The sequence below is a fragment of the Taudactylus pleione genome, unplaced genomic scaffold (genome assembly GCF_031769625.1).
Source record: "Taudactylus pleione unplaced genomic scaffold, aTauple2 ptg000007l, whole genome shotgun sequence".
In the NCBI taxonomy this organism is placed as follows: Eukaryota; Metazoa; Chordata; class Amphibia; order Anura; family Myobatrachidae; genus Taudactylus; species Taudactylus pleione.
The window spans coordinates 25,232,435-25,257,666 of NW_028284410.1; the positions used below are offsets into that span (position 1 = coordinate 25,232,435).

Genomic DNA, 25,232 nt, shown 5'->3' on the forward strand with positions numbered 1-25,232 from the left:
TGCAGGTGCACAGGTAGTGTGGGTTTTCCATTGCAAATCCCCTTCTTCCAATCTTCGGAAACAGTGGCAGATTTGCAGTAGGCCATTAGGCACATAGTGGTGCTGCATGCTTGGGACAGCACAGTAGGCCGCACACTCCCGCCGCTGCAACAGAGCATTTGGGCTTTTTTTTAGACCTTATTATCTCACTGTCCGCCTGGAGGCATCTGATTTGGACGAGCCGGATATTTCATGTAAGGATGGAGCCAGGAGTTATGTGATCATTATGTTTTTAAATAGAAAAAAAGGACAGTGTATATTTAGATTTTGGAGGGGGACACCAGACACCCCCGCACTAGCCCTGTGTGTACTTACACTAAATTGCTGCATAAAGCTTGCCTCCCTCACCTGTGCAGAAAATGTGTCAGTGCCCTCTGCCAGTTCTCCTACCTGTGCTCAGATTACTCTTCAGAGAAACCCTCAGGATGTGCACAAGTGTCACAAATCTACATGCATATGGCGTTAATAAATGCCACTATGCATTTGGTAAGTGTGAGGGATGTATCGCAATCAAAATGTGGTGCTTGATACATCCTGCCCTAAATACCATAGAAACACAATTACAGTCAGTACAGGGAGCATGTGGCTGGTCTCACGGCCACTGACATCACAGGGTTCCATCAGTGACAGTTGGTGGTGAGTGACTGGAGCTGAGCAGCCAGAAGATGGAGCCCAATCACAGAGAGCGAGGAGACCAACCAGAGGAGGAGAAGGAGGTGATGAGAGGTGAGAAGAGGAGGAGAGATCCTGTGGCATCCAGCCAGCTCCTGTATCCCAATGCAGAAGATGTCACAGAGTTGAATATTGTTATCATCAATGAGCTTGGTGAGTATGATGAGGTTACACCTGTTGGAGGTGAGGACAGGAGCAATGTCACCCCAGAGGGTCACCAGCACGAAAGGGAGAAGACGAGTTCCCATCAGGCCATGTCTGGCAAGAAGAAGAGGAAGCTTCAAAGGAATGGAGAGACAGGACAGCGGAAGAAGAAGAAGAAGAAGAAGGAGAAACATCATGAGGAGGATGTGCATGGGAAGAGGAAGAGATTACACCAGGATGTGGCCGAGGTCCAAGAGAAGAAGAAGGTCAGGAAGGATGGTGATTCCCCCCATGCATTGGACACACCAGGTAATGAGGGATACGTGGTTTTGACAGAAAAAGGTTCCTCCATAATTTAGAACCTGCTTTCCTACTGCTACTAGTTATAGATCACACTGTAGCTGCTTATCTGTCACATTTTACTTAATATTTCCCTGGGCCACATTGTACTCACATAGAGGGAGGTATTGTGGCCGCCATCACTTGGATGAGGGATTGAAGCACATTGATTTAATGTGATTCAATGTCCCAATCATATTGGACTTAGAGACTGTGGGCTGTATTATATGTATATTAGTACTCTGATTATTTGTATTAATTAGGAGCATATTGCACATCACAACGACAATGTATATGTTGCTGTAAGTCACTGTGAAATGGGGAGTTTTAAAATACAAAAACTACTAATACCTTTAACAAATGTATATATGAATAAATATGTGTGTGTATATAATTAATGATACACGTAGAGCTTTTAGAAAAGAAACAAATCGTATTTAAGGAGAGATTTACCAAACATTGGAGAGAAACAAAATACCTAACAATCAGACCCTAACTGTCACTTTACAGGCTGTTTTAAAAAAAATTACAGGAGCTGATTGGTCAGTACTTATCTCTCTCCACTTTACCTCTTTCCAAGGTTTGATACATCTTCCCCTTTCCCTTCTTTACAATGGGTCCTAAAATGCAACATCCCGTAGGGCCCCTATGCCACAGCTGGTTTCTGATTTGTATAATATTAATGATCTGACTCTTCATTTTTATAAAGAAAAAAATCATAACCTATTGTTATGTTACCGCATTAGGAGGAAGCGGAGTCTCCTCATCCTGCCCTGGCAACAGAACCCCATTATCCATCAGGAGGTTCATTTTCCACAAAGAGCTCGGCCAGGGCAGCTTTGGGAAGGTAAGATTTGTGGCTTCTGTCTGGTTTGTCTTTATGTAACCATTATGCCTAACTGTGTGTGTGTGTATATTATATATATATATATATATATATATATATATATACATATATAAAATAGCATAAAGCTTGGCATTCCTCCTCAATTAGTGATTCCGGATGCCCTTCGCAAGTAACAGAAACTGCAGGGTAGAAAGTGGTGGCAGCGGCACTCCTTAATAATGAATCAGTAAACAAATGAAGTAATAAACTTCTTTACTTCAACGTTTCAATCTTTTGGATTTTCGTCAGGACGAAAATCCAAAAGATTGAAACGTTGAAGTAAAGAAGTTTAGTACTTCATTTGTTTACTGATTCATTATTAAGGAGTGCCGCTGCCACCACTTTCTACCATATATATATATATATATATATATATATATATATATATATATATATATATGTATATATATATATATATACACACAGTCAGGTGCATAAATATTGGGACATTGACAGAATTTTCATATTTTGGCCTCTATTCACCACCACAATGGCTTAGAAATGAAACAAACAAGATGTGCTTTAACTGCAGACTTTCAGATTTAATTTGAAGGTAATTACATCCAAATCAGGTGAACAGTGTAGGAATTACAATGGTTTCTATATGTGCCTCCCACTTTTTAAGGGGCCAAAAGTAATGGGACAAACTAAACAATCCTAAATCTAACTTTCACTTTTTAATACTTTGTTGCAAATCCTTTGCAGGCAATTACAGCCTGAAGTCTGGAATGCATAGACATCACCAGACACTGGGTTTCATCCCTGGTGATGCTCTGCCAGGCCTCTACTACAAATGTCTTCAGTTCCTGCTTGTTTTTGGGGCATTTTCCCTTCAGTTTTGTCTTCATCAAGTGAAATGCATTCTTAATCGGATTCAGGTCAGGGGATTGACTTGGCCATTGCATAACATTCCACTTTTTAGCCTTAAAAAACTCTTTGGTTGCTTTTGCAGTATGCTTCGGGTCATTGTCCATCTGCACTGTGAAGCGCCATCCAATGAGTTCTGAAGCATTTGACTGAATATGAGCATATAATATTGCCCGAAACACTTCAGAATTCATTCTGCTGCTTTTGTCAGCAGTCACATCGTCAATAAATACAAGGGAACCAGTTCCATTGGCAGCCATACATGCCCATGTCATGACACTACCACCACCATGCTTCACTGATGAGGTGGTATGTTTTGGATCATGAGCAGTTCCTTTCCTTCTCCATACTCTTCTCTTCCCATCACTCTGGTACAAGTTGATCTTTGTCTCGTCTGTCCATAGGATGTTGTTCCAGAACTAAAATGGTTTTTTTAGATGTTGTTTGGCAAACTCTAATCTGGTCTTCCTGTTTTTGTGGCTCACCAATGGTTTACATCTTGTGGTGAACCCTCTATATTCACTCTTGTGAAGTCTTCTCTTGATTGTTAACTTTGACACATATACACCTACCTCCTGGAGAGTGTTCTTGATTTGGCCAACTGTTGTGAAGGGGTTTTTCTTTACCAGGGAAATAATTCCTCTGTCTTTTGGTGTTGCTGAGCTCTCCGATGCAGTCTTTCTTTTTAAGAATGTTCCAAATAGTTGATTTGGCCACACCTAATGTTTTTGCTATCTCTCTGATGGGTTTGTTTTGATTTTTCAGCCTAATGATGGCTTGCTCACTGATAGTGTCAGCTTTTTGGATCTTATATTGGGTGTCGACAGCAACTGATTCCAAATGCAAATGTCACACCTAGAATCAACTCCAGACTTTTTACCTGCTTAATTGATAATGAAATAACGAGGGAATAGCCCACACCTGTCCATGAAATAGCTTTTGAGTTGATAGTCCCATTACTTTTGGCCCCTTAAAAAGTGGGAGGCACATATAGAAACCGTTGTAATTCCTACACTGTTCACCTGATTTGGATGTAATTACCCTCAAATTAAATCTGAAAGTCTGCAGTTAAATCACATCTTGTTTGTTTCATTTCAAAGCCATTGTGGTGGTGAATAGAGGCCAAAATATGAAAATTCTGTCATTGTCCCAATATTTATGCACCTGACTGTATATATATATATATACAGCTATATTTACTTATAACAGTACATTAGGAGAATGTGATTTAGTTGATGAAGGGGTAGTAGGTAGGCTGCTGAAGTGACACTGTTACATTTTCCACATGCCTATTGTCAGTTCTGTATAAGTAGCTGCACTACAGAGACAGTTCCAGGACAAGGAAGCGGCAGCACCTGGCAAGTCACTGCCCAGACCAATGGGTACATTTACATTATGTAATCTAGTACTATGGAGAAAAATAATGCATTCATTGGTGTATCTATAATGGGTGTAGGGTGTGCAGTGCACACAGGTCTTTGGGTACAGGGGGACCCATGCCGCACACCCTACACCCATATAATTATACGTACCTCTCTGGAGTCCAGTATCAGCAGGCACTGCACACAGAAATCACAGAGAAAATGGTGCATTGGCACAAAGCCAGAGTTTACTGCACTGCCAGAGAGGAGGGGGCCGCATTGAGGCTGCACACGGGCCCCTCCTGTCTTTTACTGCCCCTGAATAGATTTACTTATTACTGTAGCATAAAAGTAAATCCTATATGTGCATGCTATTGTGAAAATAATTCTGTGCACATTAACCACATGGTCGCAGTTTTCCGACCACACCAGGCAGTTTTTCATCTGATCTGGTCGCAAAATTTCTTCCTGCAGCTGCTGCTCTCAGAGGGACCTTCTGAGTGCATGCACCCACCCTCAGTGTCTGTTGTGCTCCACATCACTGCTAATTGGATGGCAAAGCAGGACTCCCCACCCAGCAGCTCCAGAGATTAACAGCCGCTGGGAAAAAATAAATTAACCTCCCCCCTCAACCCCTAATGGTGCGTACACACTACACAATATGCTCCCTGAGCGATATTGTGTAGTGTGTCCCCGGCAGGCTGTGCTCAATGTGATTCATGACATTGAGCACAGCCGCTGAACGATATCATTAACGATATCGTTCAGTGCCGGGCTCTCTCCCCCATTCCCCAACATGCAGCAACCTGACAAGATCATCAGGTTGGCCTGCATGTCAGCCCGATGAACGATGATGACGAACGACCCGCGGGAACGCGCGTCGTCGTTATCGTTCATCGTTTTGGGGTTAAAAATGGACGATAAAGTGGACGACTGAACGATAACGATATCGTTATCGTTCAGTCGTCCACTTTATCGCCCAGTGTTTACGCACCTTTAGTGTACCTGGTTCCTGAAACTGGGGTCAAAATGAAGGTCGTGTTCCGATATTTCGACAATTTTTTTTTACAAGTATTAAAATATATTGAAATCATATTGGATAAGTTGAAATAGATGTTCCTCACCTAATTCACTCATAAAAAAACCCCAACAACTTTTGAGCATTTTTTAGAATAGAAATTCGTCAGTTAAGTGGTTAAATCAAAATCCCTGTGTTATACAGCTCCCAGTCATGCACATACAGTCCCAGTCCCAAACATATGGCATTGGCTGGTTTGCATGATTACCAAATGCTGCCCTATATAATATAGATCAACATTGGTGGAAATTGGATCAGGACAGGGGACATCACATCATGGATTTGGTTTGTCTACGTCATGGATGGGTGCATGAAAAGCACTAGGTTGTACCTTTTTACCATCTGTTCTCCCTCCTATCGACCATTCACTTCCCCAAACACCAGTGGCAGGTGTGCGCAACACCCATTTACCACTACTATACAGAAAAGCAGTGACTAGACCCAGGGGCATAGGGAGAGCAGTTCCAGTGGAGCGCAAGCTCCAGGCGCCAAAGGTGTACGGAGGCGCCGCCCGCTGTGTACCCGGCAGCTGTCTAAACTGACAGCCTCCCGGGCAGAGGTGGGCTGGGCCGGGGGGCAGGGTGCCATGTTCCCCCCGGGCCACAGCACCATGCGGGCCGCGGGCAGTCTGTGTCACAACTGCACCGCGCGTGTAGTGCTGACCGGACGGAGTTTGATCAGCACTACACAGTGACAAGCACACAGGCACCGGCGCCGGCAGCTGTGTGTTTTAATTAGCAGCCAATGACAGTCTGTCAGACTCTCACTGACTGCTGCGCTCCGGCTCCGGCAGTGGGTAATGGGAGCGACGTCATGATGTCTCTCCCATAATGCAGAGCGGGCCAGCCTGGGAGGACAGATGGAAGAGCAGATGGTGGCGGCGGGAGCAGGGATTCAGGTATGTGTTTTTTGTTTTTTTTATTACTACTGGGGGTGGACCACTACTGGGGGCACTACAAGGGGGGGACCACTACTGGGGGCACTGCATCAGAGGACCATTGCTAAGGGCACTGCATAGGGGGTGACCACTACTGGGGGCACTACAAGGGGGGCACAACTACTAGGGGCATTGCATAGGAGGGGACCACTACTGGGGGCACTACAAGGGGGGACTACTACTAGGGACACTACAAGGGGAGGACTACTACTAGGGGCACTACAAGGGGAGGGGACTACTACTAGGGGCACTGCATGGGGGGGGCTACCACTGGGGGCACTGCATCAGGGGACTACTGCTGGGGGCTCTATATAAAGGGCAATACTGGGGGTACTGCATTGGGGGGAACTACAACTGCGGCCACTATTTAAAGGGTACTGCATAAGGGTTACCACTATTGGGGGCACTGCATGGGGGGCTACTACTGGGGGCACTATATAAGGGGCACTGCATAGGGAGTACCACTACTGGGGGCACTATATAAGGGGCACTGCACAGGGGTCACCACTACTGGGGGCACTGTATAAGGGGCACTGAATAGGGGGGATCACTACTGGGGGCACTACTGGAGGCATGTATAAGGGGGACCTTTCCTGGGGCACAAGGGGCACTGCATATGGGCACCACTACAAAGGGCATTGCATAAGGGTTCAACTACAGGGGGCACTGCATATTACTTCTTTTTAATGTAATCCCATATAGACACGTCATGCTCCCTGGAACACTTTAGTGTGTGAGTGTGTGGGGGGCGCCATAGCATGCACGTGCTCCGGGCACCCTGTCTACATGCTACTCCTCTGACTAGACCTCCCAAACTATTCAATAGAGATATTACATTCCATTATCTCCTAACACAGTATATTATCATTGCTCATGGTATGATCCCTACCTCATATGAGAGTGTTTGTCATATATATCAGTCTTTCCTCCTGATTCTCTAATGCCTCTCTGTCCTGCACAGGTGATACTGGCATCTGACACCGTGACCAGAAGACAGCTTGCAGTGAAGGTCATCAGGAAGAGGGAGGTGCTGCAAGAGGACGTGGTGAGAGAAGTGCTGGTGGATCGAGAGGCCCTGCACGACATCTCTGGAACGGCCTTTGTCATCCGAGGGCTTTTTGCCTTCCAGACTGAGGTACTTTAATGAATATTTCTGTTACCCCTCTTGGTCTGGAAAATGTTGATGCTGTTCCTGGGCATCCTTACATCTATAATAATAATTAGGGGTGTGCACCAGCCACTTTTCGTTTTCGTATTTTGTGTTTTGGTTTTGGATCTGGGTCTTTCTTCGAGTTTTGGATCTGGATTGGTTTTGCCCAAACCACCCTTCCGGGTTTTGATTTTGGATTTGTATTTTTTTTAAAAAAAGCATAAAAACAGCTAAAATCACAGAATTTTTTTTTTGTTCCTATGCTATTAACCTCAATAACATTAATTTCCACTCATTTCCAGTCTATTCTAAACACCTCACTCCTTACAATATTGTTTTTAGGACAAAAGGTTGCACCGAGGTAGCTGGATGACTATGCTAAGCGACACAAGTGGGCGGCACAAACACGTGGCCCATCTAAGAGTGGCACTGCAGTGGCAGACAGGATGGCAGTTTGAAAAACTAGGCCCCAAACAGTACATAATGCAAAGAAAAAAAAGAGGTGCAAGATGGAATTGTTCTTGGGCCCTCCCTCCCACCCTTATGTTGTATAAACAGGACATGCACACTTTAACAAACCAATCATTTCAGCGCCACGGTCTGCCATATGACTATGGCTGAAATGATTGGCTCGTTTGGGCCCCCACAAAACAAGCTGGCAATTAATCTGTCCCTGCACTAACTGGCTCTACAGAGGCAAGATGTCGTCTTCATCCTCATCCACCGATTCCTCATCCTTTTCAGTTTGTGTACATCCTCATCCTCACAGAGTATTAATTCATCCCCACTGGAATCCACCACCACACTGTGGTGTGGTGCTGGATTCCTCTGTACTTTCTGGAGGCTGGTCTTCCCAGAAGAAATGATAATTCATTTTGATGAACATCATCTTCTCCACATTTTGTGGAAGTAACTTCCAACGCCTTTCGCTGACAAGGTTCCCGTCTGCTCTAAAAACTCTTTCAGAGTACACACTGGAGGGGGGCAACTTAAATAGAGCCAGTTTGTACAGGGGCATCCAAATTGCCTCTTTTTCTGCCAGTACAGGTACGGACTGTCTGTCATGCCTACTTGGATGCTGTCACCGATGTAATCCTCCACCATTCTTTCAATGGTGACAGCATCATATGCAGTAATAGTAGAGTGGTCAGAAATTCTTGGCAAGTCCTTCAGTCCAGACCAGATGTCCAAATTTAGTCCTGCCTGCCCTGCATCACCGCCAGCAGATTGGTTAGGATATCTAAGTTGTTTCCTGGCAGCCCCACCGTGTTACAACCTCTTGCTTCAGGTGATGGCAGGGCAGGTTCAAGAGTGTTTGCTGGTGCTCCAGTCTTCAGCACGCAGTCACTGAATGGCGAAAGTGGCCCAAAATTTTTCGGGCAAAGCAATGTTTCTCCTGCATGCCCCTGTCATTTTTAAAAAAATTCTGCACCACCAAATTTATTGTGTGAGCAAAACATGGGACGTACTGGAATTTGCCCAGATGTAATGCCCGCACAATATTGGTGGCATTGCCAGATATCACAAATCCCCAGGAGAGTCTAAGTGGGGTAAGCCATTGGGCAATGATTTCCTTCAGTTTCTATAAGAGGTTGTTGACGGTGTGCTTTTTACTGAAACCAGTGATATACAGAGTAACCTGCCTTGGAACGAGATGGCGTTTCTGAGATGCTGCTACTGCTGACGCTGCTGTTGTTGCTACGTAAGGCGATACATCTAACCAGTGGGCTGTCACAGTCATATAGTCCTGTTCCACTTGTCCACATGTCCGTGGTTAAGTGGACATTGGCTACAACCACATTTTTTAGGACACTGAGGACACTTTTTCTTATGTCTCTGTACATTCTCGGTATCGCCTGCCTAGTGAAGTGGAATCTAGACGGGATTTGGTACCGGGGACACACTACCTCCATCAATTGTCTAAATCCCACTGCACTAATGGCGGATACTGGACGCACGTCTAACACCAACATAGCTGTCAAGGTCTCAGTTATCTGCTTTGCAACAGGATGACTACTGTCGTACTTCATTCTTCTCGCAAAGGACTGCTGGATGGTCAATTGCTTTGTAAAAGAAGTAGTGGTGTTCCAACTTACTTTCTGGGATGATGAATGACTCCCAGCAGCAGCAACAGCAACAGTGGCAGCAGTAGGCATAGCAATGCAGGAATCTCCGGAGGAATCCCGGATAGGAGAGGAGTCAGTCATGCCAGTGACATGGCCTGCAGGACTACTGCCGATTCTGATTGAGGAGGAATTGAGGAGGGAGTTGCTGGTGTGGTTTGTAGGCGCTTGGATACAACAGGACAAAGGGATTTAGGTGTCCCTGGACTGCTTAGGGTCTTAGCCACAGTTTCTGAACTTGACAGTGACTTTTTATGAACACGCTGCAGGTGACGTATAAGGGAGGATGTTCCTAAGTGGTTAACGTCCTTACCCCTACTTATAAGCTACATATTGCAAGACAGTGGTTGTCTGGATTTGGATAGAAATAATTCCAGACCGAAGAGGTGTATTTTTTGGTCTTCTGCCCAGGCATGACAATGGGCCTTTTCAACCAACGGACAACAACTGTCTCCCCCGGTGCCTGATTTAAACAAACCACATCACCATCAGAATCCACCTCGTCAACTTCCTCCTCAGCGCCAGCTACACCAATAGCCTCATCCTGTTGTACTTCAACAGTGACATCTTCAATTTGAATATCAGCAACTGGACTGTGGGTGCTCCTTCCAGCACTTGCAGAGGGCGTGCAAACGGTGGAAGGAGCCACCTCTTCCTGTCCAGTGTTGGGAAGGTCAGGCATCGCAACCGCCGACACACACCTTGGGGATTTGTGATATCTTCCTAGAATGCACAGTTCTTTGCTGTGCTTTTGCCAGCTTAATTCTTTTCATTTTTCTAGCGGGAGGAGGAAGACTTCCATCGTCATGTAAAGCTGAACCACTAGTCATGAACATATGCCATGGCCTTAGCCGTTTCTTGCCACTCCATGTTGTAAATGGCACATTGGCAAGTTTATGTTTCTCCTCAGACGATTTAAATTAATTTTTTGGGATCATTTTACTGAACTTTGGCTTTTTGGATTTTACATGCCCTCTACTATGACATTGGGCATTGGCCTTGGCAGATGATGTTGATGGCATTTCATCATCTATGTCATGACTAGTTGCAGCAGCTTCAGCACTAGGAGGAAGTGGCTCTTAATCTTTCTCTATTTTATCCTCCAAATTTTTGTCCTCCATAATTTTTACTGAGTGCATTATTTTTATGGAGTGAATAACCCCTGTAAAAATTATTTGGATGAATTAAATCACCCCGTTTTATTTGGAGTGAATATACACAGGGCACAGGTCAGCGTAGCCCTACAATACACACGGGAAGGCCCTGTAAAAATTATTTGGATTAATTAAATAACCCCTCTGTATTTGGAGACTGGAGTGAATACACAGCACAGGGCATCATAGCCCTACAATACACACGGGAAGGCCCTGTATATTTTTGGATTAATTAAATAACCCCTGTAATAATTATTTGGATGAATTAAATCACCCCTTTTTATTTGGAGACTGGAGTGAATACACAGCACAGGGCACCGTAGCCCTACACCACACAGGGCAGCCCCTGTAAAAATTATTTGGACTGAATATACAGTGCAGGAATGCACCACTGGACTGATACAGCAGAGCAGGTCACCCCCAGACTGATACAGCAACACAGCACCACTGGACTGGACTGATACAGCAGAGCAGGTCACCCCCAGACTGATACAGCAGCACAGCACCACTGGACTGGACTGATACAGCAGAGCAGGTCACCCTCAGACTGATACAGCAGCACAGCACCACTGGACTGTACTGATACTGCAGAGCAGGTACCCCCAGACTGATACTGCAGAGCAGGTCGCCACCCCACGCCACGCCACGCCACACCACTTTCCCACAGATACTAGAGAGACCTGTCCTCTCACTACCCTCTCCAGGACTGGAGTGAAGATGGCGGGGTGGGAGGCGCGAAATGTGCAAAGTCCAGGTCTTGCAAGAATCCGACACCAGGATGATGACGTTTTGCCTCGTTCCGGGAACTGAGTCTGGCGGGAAAACTCGAGCTGGACTCGGTTCCCGGCTCGGATTGGGGGGGGCTCGGGGGGGGGGGGGGGTTCGGATTTCGAAAGTCTGAACCCGCTCATCCCTAATAATAAAATGGTGATGTTTATGTGCAAAACAATGTTATATAGTACTTGTACAATGGTATCATGCCACTACTCTATTACACACTGCATGAGCAATACATCAAGTTTGCTGGCCCTAATAAAACACCCAAACCTGTTTTTAAGTTAGATTTGATGCACACAAAGCAGAACCCACAGAAAATTCATATAATCTGCCTCTATCCATCTCATCAAGTGATTTACTCATTAATTGTCACATCCAGTCATTATTAATGTGACACTAAGCTATGAGCTGTCTGTAGATGCGGATAAGTGGGAACAATAATATATTGTATTATATTGGACTTGTGTCTGTCTACTGACAGGAGCTTCTCTTCCTGGGGATGGAGTTCGCCTATGGAGGAGACCTGTTTGACCTTCTGGAGAGAAGTGGGCCCTTGGACCTACACACGGCAACGTAAGAGCTGTAAATGGGGTGAAAAAAGACTGAATAGATGAGGGTCTGACTCACATAATGATATATAGAAGGTCCAGGGTTACAGGGCTTGGTGGATGCAATTTCTGATGTGTCCTTGGTAGCTGGGTCAGTTATCACCCACCCTGGCTCATTGGGCCTGACTCAGAGGTGTTGGGAGTTGCATTTGTTATTGTGATTTGTGGTCTGGGTACGTAGCTGTGATAATATGCAGATTCTATTTTCTGCCTTCCCCTTGTGCACCAGCGTGTGACAGAGAGTAAATGTGCTGAGACGCCCACTTATACAGGGGTATTCAATATGGGAGCGATAAGTCCGTTTTTGCGTTAATATATATGACGTAATTATCGCAGGTTTTAGTTTTACACCGTATTCAATTTCAAAGACTTTTCGCAGGTTCGAAAAGTCTTTGGCAAAAAACGGGGATAACTTTTCACCACTGAATAGGTGGCGAAAAAAAGTGCAGAATTGGAGTTTAGGGGTGCAGGCTTAAAAAAAATAGCCTGCACCCTTCAGAATGACCCCATGAAACGATCTGTGTCAAAAAAAAAAAAAAAAATCGGGACACCCCAAAAAAAGCACAGAGGGGGCCCTTTTTTGGGGGGTCCCCAACTCCCCCAGGATCACCGGCTTGCGCTGACCGACTTGGGGTGTAATGCTTTGGACCTGGAGCCCCGGTGATTGGGTCTCCGGGCTGTGGCATTACACCCCGGTCGGTTGGGTCTGGTGCTGGTCTTAAATATAGGGGGTACCCCACGTTGTTTTTGCCCCCTATATTTAAAACCAGCACTAGTCCCTGCAGCCTGGTGTTGGTTTCTAAAATACGGTGGAACCTTCACATTTTGTTCCCCGTATTTTTAGAAACCACCACTGGCTGGCAAGCCTGGGGCTGGTTTGGCTTTTGGGGGGGGGGACCTTATGTCATTTTTTTTGTAATTTTTTACTAATTTTTTTTACAGTTTAACTAAAACGGGAATTTTCGGGAAATATTCTAGGGACCCCCCTAAAGATGTCTAGACATGGGGGATCACTATGGGTATCCCCATTTTTAACTCCTGAAGGAAGTCGGGGTTTCTAATAGCCGCGGCAGGAAAAAACACCTTGCAAAGCTATTTAAAAACCTGACTTTCTTTTGCAGGCAAAAACGGGGTTACCCATAGTGATCCCCCATGTCTGGACATCTTTAGGGGGGTCCTAGGCATATTTCCTGAAAATTCCCGTTTTTTTCCTTAAATGGGGTCAAGGGTCATTTTTTAAAAAACAGGGATAATTTTTCTAAGCACTTTAGCAAGTTAAAAAAAATGCAGAATAGGGGTTTGGGGGTGTAGGCTTATAAAAAATAGCCTGTAGTTTTGGCCATATTAAAATTGCAGATCTGGGCCTTGCAATAAACAACATGCATGGAGGTCTGGTCGCCTTTGGCTATGCAGGGACACCAGGCTATATTGCCCCCGAGGTGAGTTATAGAGGCTGTCTTATATGGTAATATTTATGCTAAATAGCAAGTACTACAGATAGTAATCATGTCTTACTCTGGGTGACCTAACCACAGTTATAGTCTATCAATGCAACATATCTCTGCTATTTACCTTGCTAATATTTACACAATAATGTAACACAAAATTGGGGTGCAATCTACTTCTTTATTATTTTATATAATGATAGATAGAAAGAGAGACAGAGCAAGAGTCAGACTTTTTGGTTTTCAATGGACCAGAAAAAAGCTGTGTAACATATGGGGCTCTATTTATCAACATTATTTTTACTAAAATAATGTGAAAAAGGGTGTTTTCACACCCTTTTCACATTATTTTAGTATCACCTATAGTTATTACAGGGCAATTGGAGTAGAATTCGTAAAATTCTACTCCAACCCCTAAGTATTACTTATTTTTAGTAAAGCAGATCGCATTTCCCATAATTGTAATGGGAAATGTGATCTGACCATAGTTACTAAAAATAAATGTGAAAAAAATATCGGGGGAAGCCCTGTGATAATAACGCCACCTGGAGGTGGCGTTATCCAGGATCTCCCCCGGTTACTGGACTCCTGCTCTGCTCTAACGGGGAGAGCAGAGCCGGGAGTCGGTCCCTGTAATCAGCTGTGTGGTCTAAACAGGCCGCAAGCTAATTACTGTAAAAAAAAATTAAAAAAAATTACTTACCTGACTCCAGGGACCGGTGATCGGGCCTCCGGTGATGTCTCCCCTCCGGTCAGCTGGTCTCCCACAGTGCACTGCTGCCTGGTTATCAGGTGATTGGGCCCCAGTGCAGTATGGGAGATCACCTGACCGGAGGAATGGAGAACATCACCGGAGGCCCGGAGCATGCAGGTAAGTGTAAGTAAGGGAGAGGTAGGTCGCGGGTGGGGGGGGGGTAGGTCGCGGGGGGTCCAGCCCACCAAGGAGGGATCAGATGTTTCTTCTCCAGCCAGGCCTCTCCCATAGGGGAAAGTGGGGTGTCACCATCTTTAGAAGGCCTTAGCTAATGGATACAAGCTATAAAAAGATGGGATTGTTAATTAGCCCCTTAATGCTGTCCCCATAGAAAACTATCAGGATGCCTGATTCAATTGCTCCTTCTTTACAGCCTTGTTCAAAAGGGATGATATTAAATTCTGGCCTAAATACACTATGTGTAAACAGTAATTTCTGTGTTTCTTAAGGACAGAGGGCCTGATTCAGAGGTAGACGCAATCTCATTGGCGATTGTGTCTTTGTACCCAGTGCTACTGCACCAATAGATGCCACTAGTGGTTGCACCATTGAAACTTGCACCAGCCCTATGCTAGGTGCAGATCATCTGCCTGAGTATGGCCTCCAATGTGAATGATTAGGCATTTATGTATGCAGCCACTCTCAGCAACACACTCATATCACTCCAATAACACACTCATACTCTACCTCTCCTAACAGAGATAGATCCCAGGTGCAGGTTGGAAGTTGCACCTCTGGCATTCTGCTAGGTCTGAGTGCCTGGCAGCTGTCTGGCTCTGATACAGGCCAGGGTGCAGATCATTTTGGTGATCTGATCGGCAATATAGGGAACCCCCTTTCCTGTGAGAAAGGGAGGTTTGGGGCACATCCAAGCTGCCCGGCCCAGCAGGAACTATCCCATGTAAAAATACACTCTTGGATTCCACCAGGGAAATATTATTCTTACACCAATGTATGGGATTTTAATACAGTGTTTACTATTCAGACTTTTATTTACATTATAGAGAATAACCTATAGTTTGAAGTAAATTAAGTCTTTATTTTGGCAGATGGAAGATTTCCTTGGGTACAACAGTGCGGCAGACTGGTTTTCCTTTGGAATCGTACTGTTCCAAATGCTAACTGGAGAATCCCCGTTCCTGTGCAGGCTGCTTGACCTCCCGAGCTTTTCATTACATCCTGATGCGCAAGACATCATTGAAAAGGTGAGTGTGAGTAAGTGCTGAGTATGCTTCTCAGGTTGCAAGATCACTCATTTAATATGAGAAACAGGAAATGTAAGTGATAAATATAAATAGAAACCTTTACAAAGAGTAACACCCTAAATTAGCAAAACACAAATACAGAGGTAACATATTTGTATAATAGGAAACAAAAGTACAATTGCGCACTGAACTGTAGCCTATTGTGCGGGGGAGCTGCGTTAATGAGGAAGAGTATCTGACCTCCTAAAATAGATATAAAGCAAAAGATAAAACACGCTCTATAAACCCCTTGATGTAGTATGATGCAGAGGAATGGATAGTAATATAATGCAGTGTGACAAAATAGATAGATGAAGCTGATATAGTAGTGAAACTTAGATTTACTAAAGAACTCTATTTTTTGTTTATGTAGGCATCTCAGTTAGGATTTTGAGAATATTATATTGATTGTGTATATGTATACATTATACTTCAGTTCTTTAGTAAACCTACGTTTCACTAATATATCAGCCTCATCTATCTATTTTGTCACACTGCATTATATTACTATCCATTCCTCTGCATCATACTACATCAAGGGATTTATAGAGCGTGTTTTATCTATTGCTTTATATTTGTATAATACACCATAACAAACCTACAGATAATTATAAATTCCAACTAATACAAATTTACTGAGCACATATTAAATCACAACAATGGAATATGTTAGTGTGAAAACATAAAACGGGGACAGTAATGGCAGGCTGACACGTTACATACCTGTGTAACATCATGGACCTAGCGTTTTTACACCTGCACATAGCAAGCAGAGTAAACAGGTGCCCACTGTACCAGTGCTGGTTTTACACGAATGCTGCACTTGTAAACACACAAAACATAGAGTCACTCACCAGACGCACTCTTGTCTCTTTGCTGGAGGAACGCTTGCGATCTCAGTACCTGCCAATCAGCCCTCGTACCTCAGGGCCCTAAATCTCGCTGACCAGGTGAACAACAATGCAAGCTGGATGTAGTGCTCTCCCTAACACCCATTACCCCTATACTCCCAAACAAGGCATTTACACCAACAATGCAGTAATAGTTACAAAGCAAAGTAATAATGGTGAAAACAATATTATAAGCTGTGAGGTGTTCTAAATTAGGGATGTGCGCCAGACCATTTTTGCTGGATTTGGATTTGGCTCTGATTTGTCGTCAGTCTTTGGATTTGGATTTATCCAGCGACAGGAACTGCCACTTTTGTGGGAGTCAAGGTGCTTATAGCCTATTGCCCAAGGGGTCACAGTGCTTATACACACAGAGGGCTAATGCGCAATCAGTCACGGTGCTTGTATACAGTAACAGTACACTGCACAGTGGGATACATCACAAAAAAAAATTATAACATATGATTTTTTTTTTCAAATTAAATTTGCTTTTTGTTTTACACTGGAGCAAATGGGCAACAGCCACCTAACAGCACAGCCTGGAGTCTGGACACAGGCTACTACAGCCACTGTAATAACTCTTCCCCCTACCCTGCCTATGGTCACTAACAGCACAGCCACTTAACAGCATAGCCTGGAGTCTGGACACAGGCTACTACAGCCACTGTAATAACTCTTCCCCCTACCATGCCTACAGTCACTAACAGTACAGCCATTTAACAGCACAGCCTGGAGTCTGGACACAGGCTACTACAGCCACTGTAATAACTCTTCCCCCTACCCTGCTTAAAGTCACTAACAGCACAGCCACTTAACAGCATAGCCTGGGGTCTGAACACAGGCTACTACGGCCACTGTTGTAGCGCACACCACTGCTGACTCTTTCCCCCACCCTGCCTACAGTCACTAACAACACAGAGCCAATGAAGTTTATGCAGTCGAATTTGCAGAGCTCCATGCAGTGTGCGTGCTTAAAGACAAATGGCGCCGAGTCCCGGGCCCAGCGCCTTATATAGAACCAAGTATTGTGAAAATCCAACGTCAGGAAGATGATGTTTGGCCTCTCAGTGGATCCCTGCTGTTCAGAGCGGTTCGGACCACTCATCCCTAATTATCATTAGCCTACCTTTAATGTGTACCTGACTGTGGGAGATGCAATGACTAGGTGACAAGGTTACTTAACATGCGGCATGTCCTCTTTATGGGACACACACTACTATCCATGGACAAACGAGAATTGTTACAGGGCCTAGTGCCCTTCAGTGATGCTGGCCTAGTGTTTGCCTATCAATGGGGCTGAACAATACCTATGATGCTTGCTGTCCTCAGGCCTGTTGCCTCCCTAACAGGGCCAATACTAATACGATACAGGGCCTAATGACATAAGTTGGTCTGGCCTATTGCCCGCCTTTTCAGGAGCCAGATATATGTTTCCTACAGGACCTAATGCCCTCTGCACATCTGGCCTACTGCCTGCCTAGCAAGGGCCTTCAATAATGCTACTGAGACCCTACTGTCCCCATATGCCTAGCCTATTACACTCCAGTACTAGTGCCTAATGGGGCCCACAGGATGCAAAACAATTGGACTTACCAGTCCTGTAGTCTTTGGCTGATCCACACCTGGTTCCGCCATGGTTATCCACGCTGTGTTCGCCTAAGGCAGGCTACTCCACACTGCCTCAGGGCTTCCAGTGGTCTTTAACTGAGGGGCAGTGGCCACTGCTTCCTCAGGAGTTTTGCAGCCATTGGACCGTATTTGTCAGTGACACCTGGATATCAATGGTACAATGGGATTGGTACCCCTTCATCATCATACGGGACAAATCAGATTTGTCATACCACTTCCCCATGAGGCGACACTCTTTGTTTGGGTGCTCGTCTTATGTACCTATTTGAAAAATGGGAGTGGGGGATTTTCTGGCCGAGGGCACCAAAATGTCTATTTATGGCTCTGCACATGCCTTAGACGGCCACTGGTTCCCGGCACTTTGGCAGCCGGGATCTTTCCAGATCCAGGGCTGCGATTGTACCCAGGGCACCAGCCGGACCCCGTTACACTGACATATAGATGTCTTCCCATACACCTAACCTCATTACAACATACAGTGCAAGTCACCCATCGCTAATGAGCAGCTCTGAGAGGTGTAGCGTAGAGTCTTTTTCTTTACATTTTGCATCTTATTCACATTGCAGATACAGTGACTCACCACTTACAGTGTACTAAAGATGTTGGGCTGCAACTTTAACCACACAGGAATTCCTTTTAAACACATACAAAGTTGCAGATAAAGTACAACAGAACTTTGCGTGACAAAATGCGCATAGAGTCAGACTCATTTACACACAGATGTACAAATGTTACATATCAAACTGATCAGTGTAATCTAGGAAAGTAGTTTTGCAGCTTCCAGTTGTTTTATTTGTGAGAATAAGATGCACATTTTGAGGGAAAAGACGCTGGGAGGGGCTGTTTGGCATGTCTGAGGCCACAGTGTATGACAACACATCTGTATATATTGTATAAAACACAGACATCATATATACTAGGGGTGTGCACCGGCCACTTTTCGTGTTTTGTGTTTTGGTTTTGGATCTGGATCTTTCTTCGTGTTTTGGATCTGGATTGGTTTTGCCAAAACCACCCTTCCGTGTTTTGGGTTCTGGGTTTTGTGTTTTGGATCTGTATTTTTTTTTTAAAAAGCATAAAAACAGCTAAAATCACAGAATTTGTTGGTTTCTCTGCTCCTATGCTATTATTAACCTCAATAACCTTAATTTCCACTCATTTCCAGTCTATTCTGAACACCTCACACCTCACAATAGTGTTTTCATGTCCAAAAGGTTGCACCGAGGTAGCTGGATGACTATGCTAAGCGACACGAGTGGGCGGCACAAACACGTGACCCATCTAGGAGTGACACTGCAGTGGCAGACAGGATGGCAGTTAGAAAAACTAGGCCCCAAACTGTACATAATGCAAAGAAAAAAAAGAAGTGCAAGATGGAATTGTCCTTGGGCCCTCCCACCCACCCTTATGTTGTATAAACAGGACATGCACACTTTAACAAATCAATCATTTCAGCGCCAGGGTCTGCCACACAACTGTGGCTGAAATGATTGGTTCGTTTGGGCCCCCACAAAACAAGCTGGCAATTAATGTGTCCCTGCACAAACTGGCTCTACGGAGGCAAGATGTCATCCTCATCCTCCTCATCCACCGATTCCTCACCCTCTTCAGTGTGTACATCCTCATCCTCACAAAGTATTAACTCGTCCCCACTTGAATCCACCACCACAGGTCCCTCTGTACCTTCTGGAGGCTGGTCTCCCTGGAAGAGCTGATAATTCATTTTGATGAACATCATCTTCTCCACATTCTGTGGAAGCAACCTCCTATGCCTTTCGCTGACAAGGTTCCCGGCTGCACTAAACACTCTTTCGGAGTACACACTGGAGGGGGGGCAACTCAGGTAAAATAGAGCCAGCTTGTACAGGGGCCTCCAAATTGCCTCTTTTTCCTGCCAGTACAGGTATGGACTGTCTGACATGCCTACTTGGATGCTGTCACCGATGTAATCCTCCACCATTCTGTCAATGGTGACAGTATCATATGCAGTGACAGTAGACATGTCAGAAATTGTTGCCAGGTCCTTCAGTCCGGACCAGATGTCCAAACTTGGTCCTGCCTGCCCTGCATCACCGCCAGCGGGTTGCTTAGGATACCTAAGTTTTTTCCTGGCAGCCCCAGTTGCGGGAGAAAATGAAGAAGGAGCCGTTGACGTGTCACGTTCCGCTTCAGCTGACAGTGTGTTCACCAGCAGGTCTTTGCACCTCTGCAGGCTTGTGTCAGCCGGAAAGAGAGACACCACATAGGCTTTAAACCTAGGATCAAGCACGGTGGCCAAAATGTAGTGGTCTGATTTCAACAGATTGACCACCCTGGAATCCTGGCAAAGCGAATGAAGGGCTTCATCCACAAGTCCCACATGCCGAGCGGAATCGCTCCGTCTTAGCTCCTCCTTCACTTTCTCCAGCTGCTTCTGCAAAAGCCTGATGAGGGGAATGACCTGACTCAAGCTGGCTGTGTCTGAACTGACTTCACGTGTGGCAAGTTCGAAGGGCTGGAGAACCTTGCACAACACGGAAATCATTCTCCACTGCGCTTGAGTCAGGTGCATACCCCCTCCTTTGCCTATGTCATAGGTGGATGTATAGGCTTGTATGGCCTTTTGCTGCTCCTCCATCCTCTGAAGCATATAGAGGGTTGAGTTCCACCGCGTCACAACCTCTTGCTTCAGGTGATGGCGGGGCAGGTTCAAGAGTGTTTGCTGGCGCTCCAGTCTTCGGCACGCAGTCGCTGAATGGCGAAAGTGGCCAGAAATTTTTCGGGCCACCCAAAGCGTCTCCTGCACGCCCCTGTCGCTTTTCAGAAAATTCTGCACCACCAAGTTTATTGTGTGAGCAAAACATGGGACGTGCTGGAATTTGCCCAGATGTAATGCCCGCACAATATTGGTGGCGTTGTCAGATATCACAAATCCCCAGGAGAGTCTAAGTGGGGTAAGCCACTGGGCGATGATTTCCCTCAGTTTCTCTAAGAGGTTGTCGGCGGTGTGCCTCTTACTGAAACCGGTGATACACAGCGTAGCCTGCCTTGTAACGAGCTGGCGTTTCTGAGATGCTGCTACTGGTGACGCTGCTGCTGTTGCTGCGTAAGGTGATACATCTACCCAGTGGGCTGTCACAGTCATATAGTCCTTAGTCTGCCCTGTTCCACTTGTCCACATGTCCGTGGTTAAGTGGACATTGTGTACAACAGCATTTTTCAGGACACTGAGGACACTTTTTCTGACGTTTCTGTACAGTCTCGGTATCGCCTGCCTAGTGAAGTGGAATCTAGACGGGATTTGGAACCGGGGACACACTACCTCCATCAATTGTCTAAATCCCACTGCACTAATGGCGGATACTGGACGCACGTCTAACACCAACATAGCAGTCAAGGCCTCAGTTATACGTTTTGCTTCAGGATGACTGCTGTCGTACTTCATCCTCCTCGCTAAGGACTGTTGGAGTGTCAATTGTTTAGTAAAAGTAGTGGTGTTCCTACTTCCTCTATGGGATGATGAACGACTCCCAGCAGCAACAGCAGCAGCGGCAGCAGGAGGCGTAGCAATGCAGGATCCTCCGGAGGAATCCCGGATAGGAGAGTCAGTCATGCCAGTGACATGGCCTGCAGGACTACTTCCGATCCTGACTAAGGAGGAAATTGACGAGGAGGGAGTTGACGGTGTGGTTTGCAGGCGCTTGGATACAACAGGACAACGGGATTTAGGTGTCCCTGGACTGCTTACGGTCTTAGCCAAAGTTTCTGAACTTGACAGTAACTTATTATGAACGCGCTGCAGGTGCCGTATAAGGGAGGATGTTCCTAGGTGGTTAACGTCCCTACCCCTACTTATTCCACCTTTACATATGGTACATATGGCAAGACAGTTGTTGTCCGGATTTGGATAGAAATATTGCCAGACCAAAGAGGTGGAATGTTTGGTCTTCTGCCCAGGCATGACCGTGATGGGCTTTTTCATCCCACGGACAACAACTGTCTCCCCCGGAGCCTGATTAAACAAACCACATCACCATCAGAATCCTCCTCGCCAACTTCCTCCTCAGCGCCAGCTACACCAGTATCCTCATCCTGTTGTACTTCAACAGTGACATCTTCAATTTGCATATCAGCAAGTGGACTGTGGGTGCTCCTTTCAGCACTTGCAGGGGGCGTGCAAATGGTGGAAAGAGCCACCTCTTCCCGTCCAGTGCTGGGAAGGTCAGGCATCGCAACCACCACCACACTTGGACTCTCCTTGGGGATTTGTGATATCTTCTTAGAAAGCACAGTTCTTCGCTGTGCTTTTGCCAGCTTAACTCTTTTGATTTTTTTAGTGGGAGGAGGGCTTCCATCGTCATGTGAAGCTGAACCACTAGTCATGAACATACTAGGGATCGACCTTAGCCGTTCCTTGCCACTCCGTGTCGTAAATGGCATATTGGCAAGTTTACGTTTCTCTTCAGCTGATTTAAATGTCTTTTTCAAGGTCATTTTCCTGAACTTTGCCATTTGGGATTGTATGTGCCCTCTACTATGACATTGGGCATCGGCCTTGGCAGACGACGTTGATGGCATGTTATCGTCTATGTCATGACTAGTGGCAGCAGCTTCAGCACTAGGAGGAAGTGGTTCTTGATCTTTCTCTATTTTATTTTTATCGGAGAAAGTTTGGTCCTCCATTTATGTTATATCGATTTAATATATACGTGCGGCTAAACACAGAAAATAATTTTTTTTTTTGTTTGGACTGGAGTGTACTTTGGGGGTTACAGCACCCTTTAACGGTCAAGCCAGCCGGCCCTTTACTTATGACACAGGCGCACGCTTGGCACTACTTTGTTGATGCACGTGCGGCTACTGCGCACACAATTCACAAACACAGAAAATAATTTTTTTTTTGGTTTGGACTGGAGTGTACTTTGGGGGTTACAGCACCCTTTAACGGTCAAGCCAGCCGGCCCTTTACTTATGACACAGGCGCACGCTTGGCACTACTTTGTTGATGCACGTGCGGCTACTGCGCACACAATTCACAAACACAGAAAATAATTATTTTTTTGGTTTGGACTGGAGTGTACTTTCGGGGGTTACAGCACCCTTAACGGTCAAGCCAGCCGGCCCTTTACTTATGACACAGGCGCACGCTTGGCACTACTTTGTTGATGCACGTGCGGCTACTGCGCACACAATTCACAAACACAGAAAATAATTTTTTTTTTGGTTTGGACTGGAGTGTACTCTCGGGGGTTACAGCACCCTTAACGGTCAAGCCAGCCGGCCCTTTACTTATGACACAGGCGCACGCTTGGCACTACTTTGTTGATGCACGTGCGGCTACTGCGCACACAATTCACAAACACAGAAAATAATTTTTTTTTGGTTTGGACTGGAGTGTACTTTCGGGGGTTACAGCACCCTTTAACGGTCAAGCCAGCCGGCCCTTTACTTATGACACAGGCGCACGCTTGGCACTACTTTGTTGATGCACGTGCGGCTACTGCGCACACAATTCACAAACACAGAAAATAATTTTTTTTTTGGTTTGGACTGGAGTGTATTTTGGGGGTTACAGCACCCTTTAACGGTCAAGCCAGCCGGCCCTTTACTTATGACACAGGCGCACGCTTGGCACTACTTTGTTGATGCACGTGCGGCTACTGCGCACACAATTCACAAACACAGAAAATAATTTTTTTTTGGTTTGGACTGGAGTGTACTTTCGGGGGTTACAGCACCCTTTAACGGTCAAGCCAGCTGGCCCTTTACTTATGACACAGGCGCACGCTTGGCACTACTTTGTTGATGCACGTGCGGCTACTGCGCACACAATTCACAAACACAGAAAATAATTTTTTTTTTGGTTTGGACTGGAGTGTACTTTGGGGGTTACAGCACCCTTTAACGGTCAAGCCAGCCGGCCCTTTACTTATGACACAGGCGCACGCTTGGCACTACTTTGTTGATGCACGTGCGGCTACTGCGCACACAATTCACAAACACAGAAAATAATTTTTTTTTTGGTTTGGACTGGAGTGTACTTTCGGGGGTTACAGCACCCTTAACGGTCAAGCCAGCCGGCCCTTTACTTATGACACAGGCGCACGCTTGGCACTACTTTGTTGATGCACGTGCGGCTACTGCGCACACAATTCACAAACACAGAAAATAATTTTTTTTTGGGTTTGGACTGGAGTGTACTTTCGGGGGTTACAGCACCCTTAACGGTCAAGCCAGCCGGCCCTTTACTTATGACACAGGCGCACGTTTGGCACTACTTTGTTGATGCACGTGCGGCTACTGCGCACACAATTCACAAACACAGAAAATAATTTTTTTTTGGTTTGGACTGGAGTGTACTTTGGGGGTTACAGCACCCTTTAACGGTCAAGCCAGCCGGCCCTTTACTTATGACACAGGCGCACGCTTGGCACTACTTTGTTGATGCACGTGCGGCTACTGCGCACACAATTCACAAACACAGAAAATAATTTTTTTTTTGGTTTGGACTGGAGTGTACTTTCGGGGGTTACAGCACCCTTAACGGTCAAGCCAGCCAGCCCTTTACTTATGACACAGGCGCACGCTTGGCACTACTTTGTTGATGCACGTGCGGCTACTGCGCACACAATTCACAAACACAGAAAATAATTTTTTTTTTGGTTTGGACTGGAGTGTACTTTCGGGGGTTACAGCACCCTTAACGGTCAAGCCAGCCGGCCCTTTACTTATGACACAGGTGCACGCTTGGCACTACTTTGTTGATGCACTTGCGGCTACTGCGCACACAATTCACAAACACAGAAAATAATTTTTTTTTTGGTTTGGACTGGAGTGTACTTTCGGGGGTTACAGCACCCTTAACGGTCAAGCCAGCCGGCCCTTTACTTATGACACAGGCGCACGCTTGGCACTACTTTGTTGATGCACGTGCGGCTACTGCGCACACAATTCACAAACACAGAAAATAATTTTTTTTTGGTTTGGACTGGAGTGTACTTTCGGGGGTTACAGCACCCTTTAACGGTCAAGCCAGCCGGCCCTTTACTTATGACACAGGCGCACGCTTGGCACTACTTTGTTGATGCACGTGCGGCTACTGCGCACACAATTCACAAACACAGAAAATAATTTTTTTTTTGGTTTGGACTGGAGT

The 25,232-nt window shown here is 45.6% G+C and overlaps 1 protein-coding gene across 1 annotated transcript in view; it reads left to right on the forward strand.

Moving 5' to 3' along the window:
• The first annotated feature begins 704 nt into the window (after window positions 1-704).
• The window catches only part of LOC148542995 (uncharacterized), a 77,177-nt gene continuing 52,649 nt past the window's right edge, over window positions 705-25,232 (forward strand). The window contains exons 1-7 of the mRNA XM_088460604.1: window positions 705-1,164; window positions 1,941-2,041; window positions 7,285-7,458; window positions 12,009-12,100; window positions 12,223-12,308; window positions 13,492-13,574; window positions 15,384-15,539. Coding sequence (XP_088316730.1) covers window positions 705-1,164; window positions 1,941-2,041; window positions 7,285-7,458; window positions 12,009-12,100; window positions 12,223-12,308; window positions 13,492-13,574; window positions 15,384-15,539 — 1,152 coding nt within the window. The remainder of the gene's footprint in view (window positions 1,165-1,940; window positions 2,042-7,284; window positions 7,459-12,008; window positions 12,101-12,222; window positions 12,309-13,491; window positions 13,575-15,383; window positions 15,540-25,232) is intronic.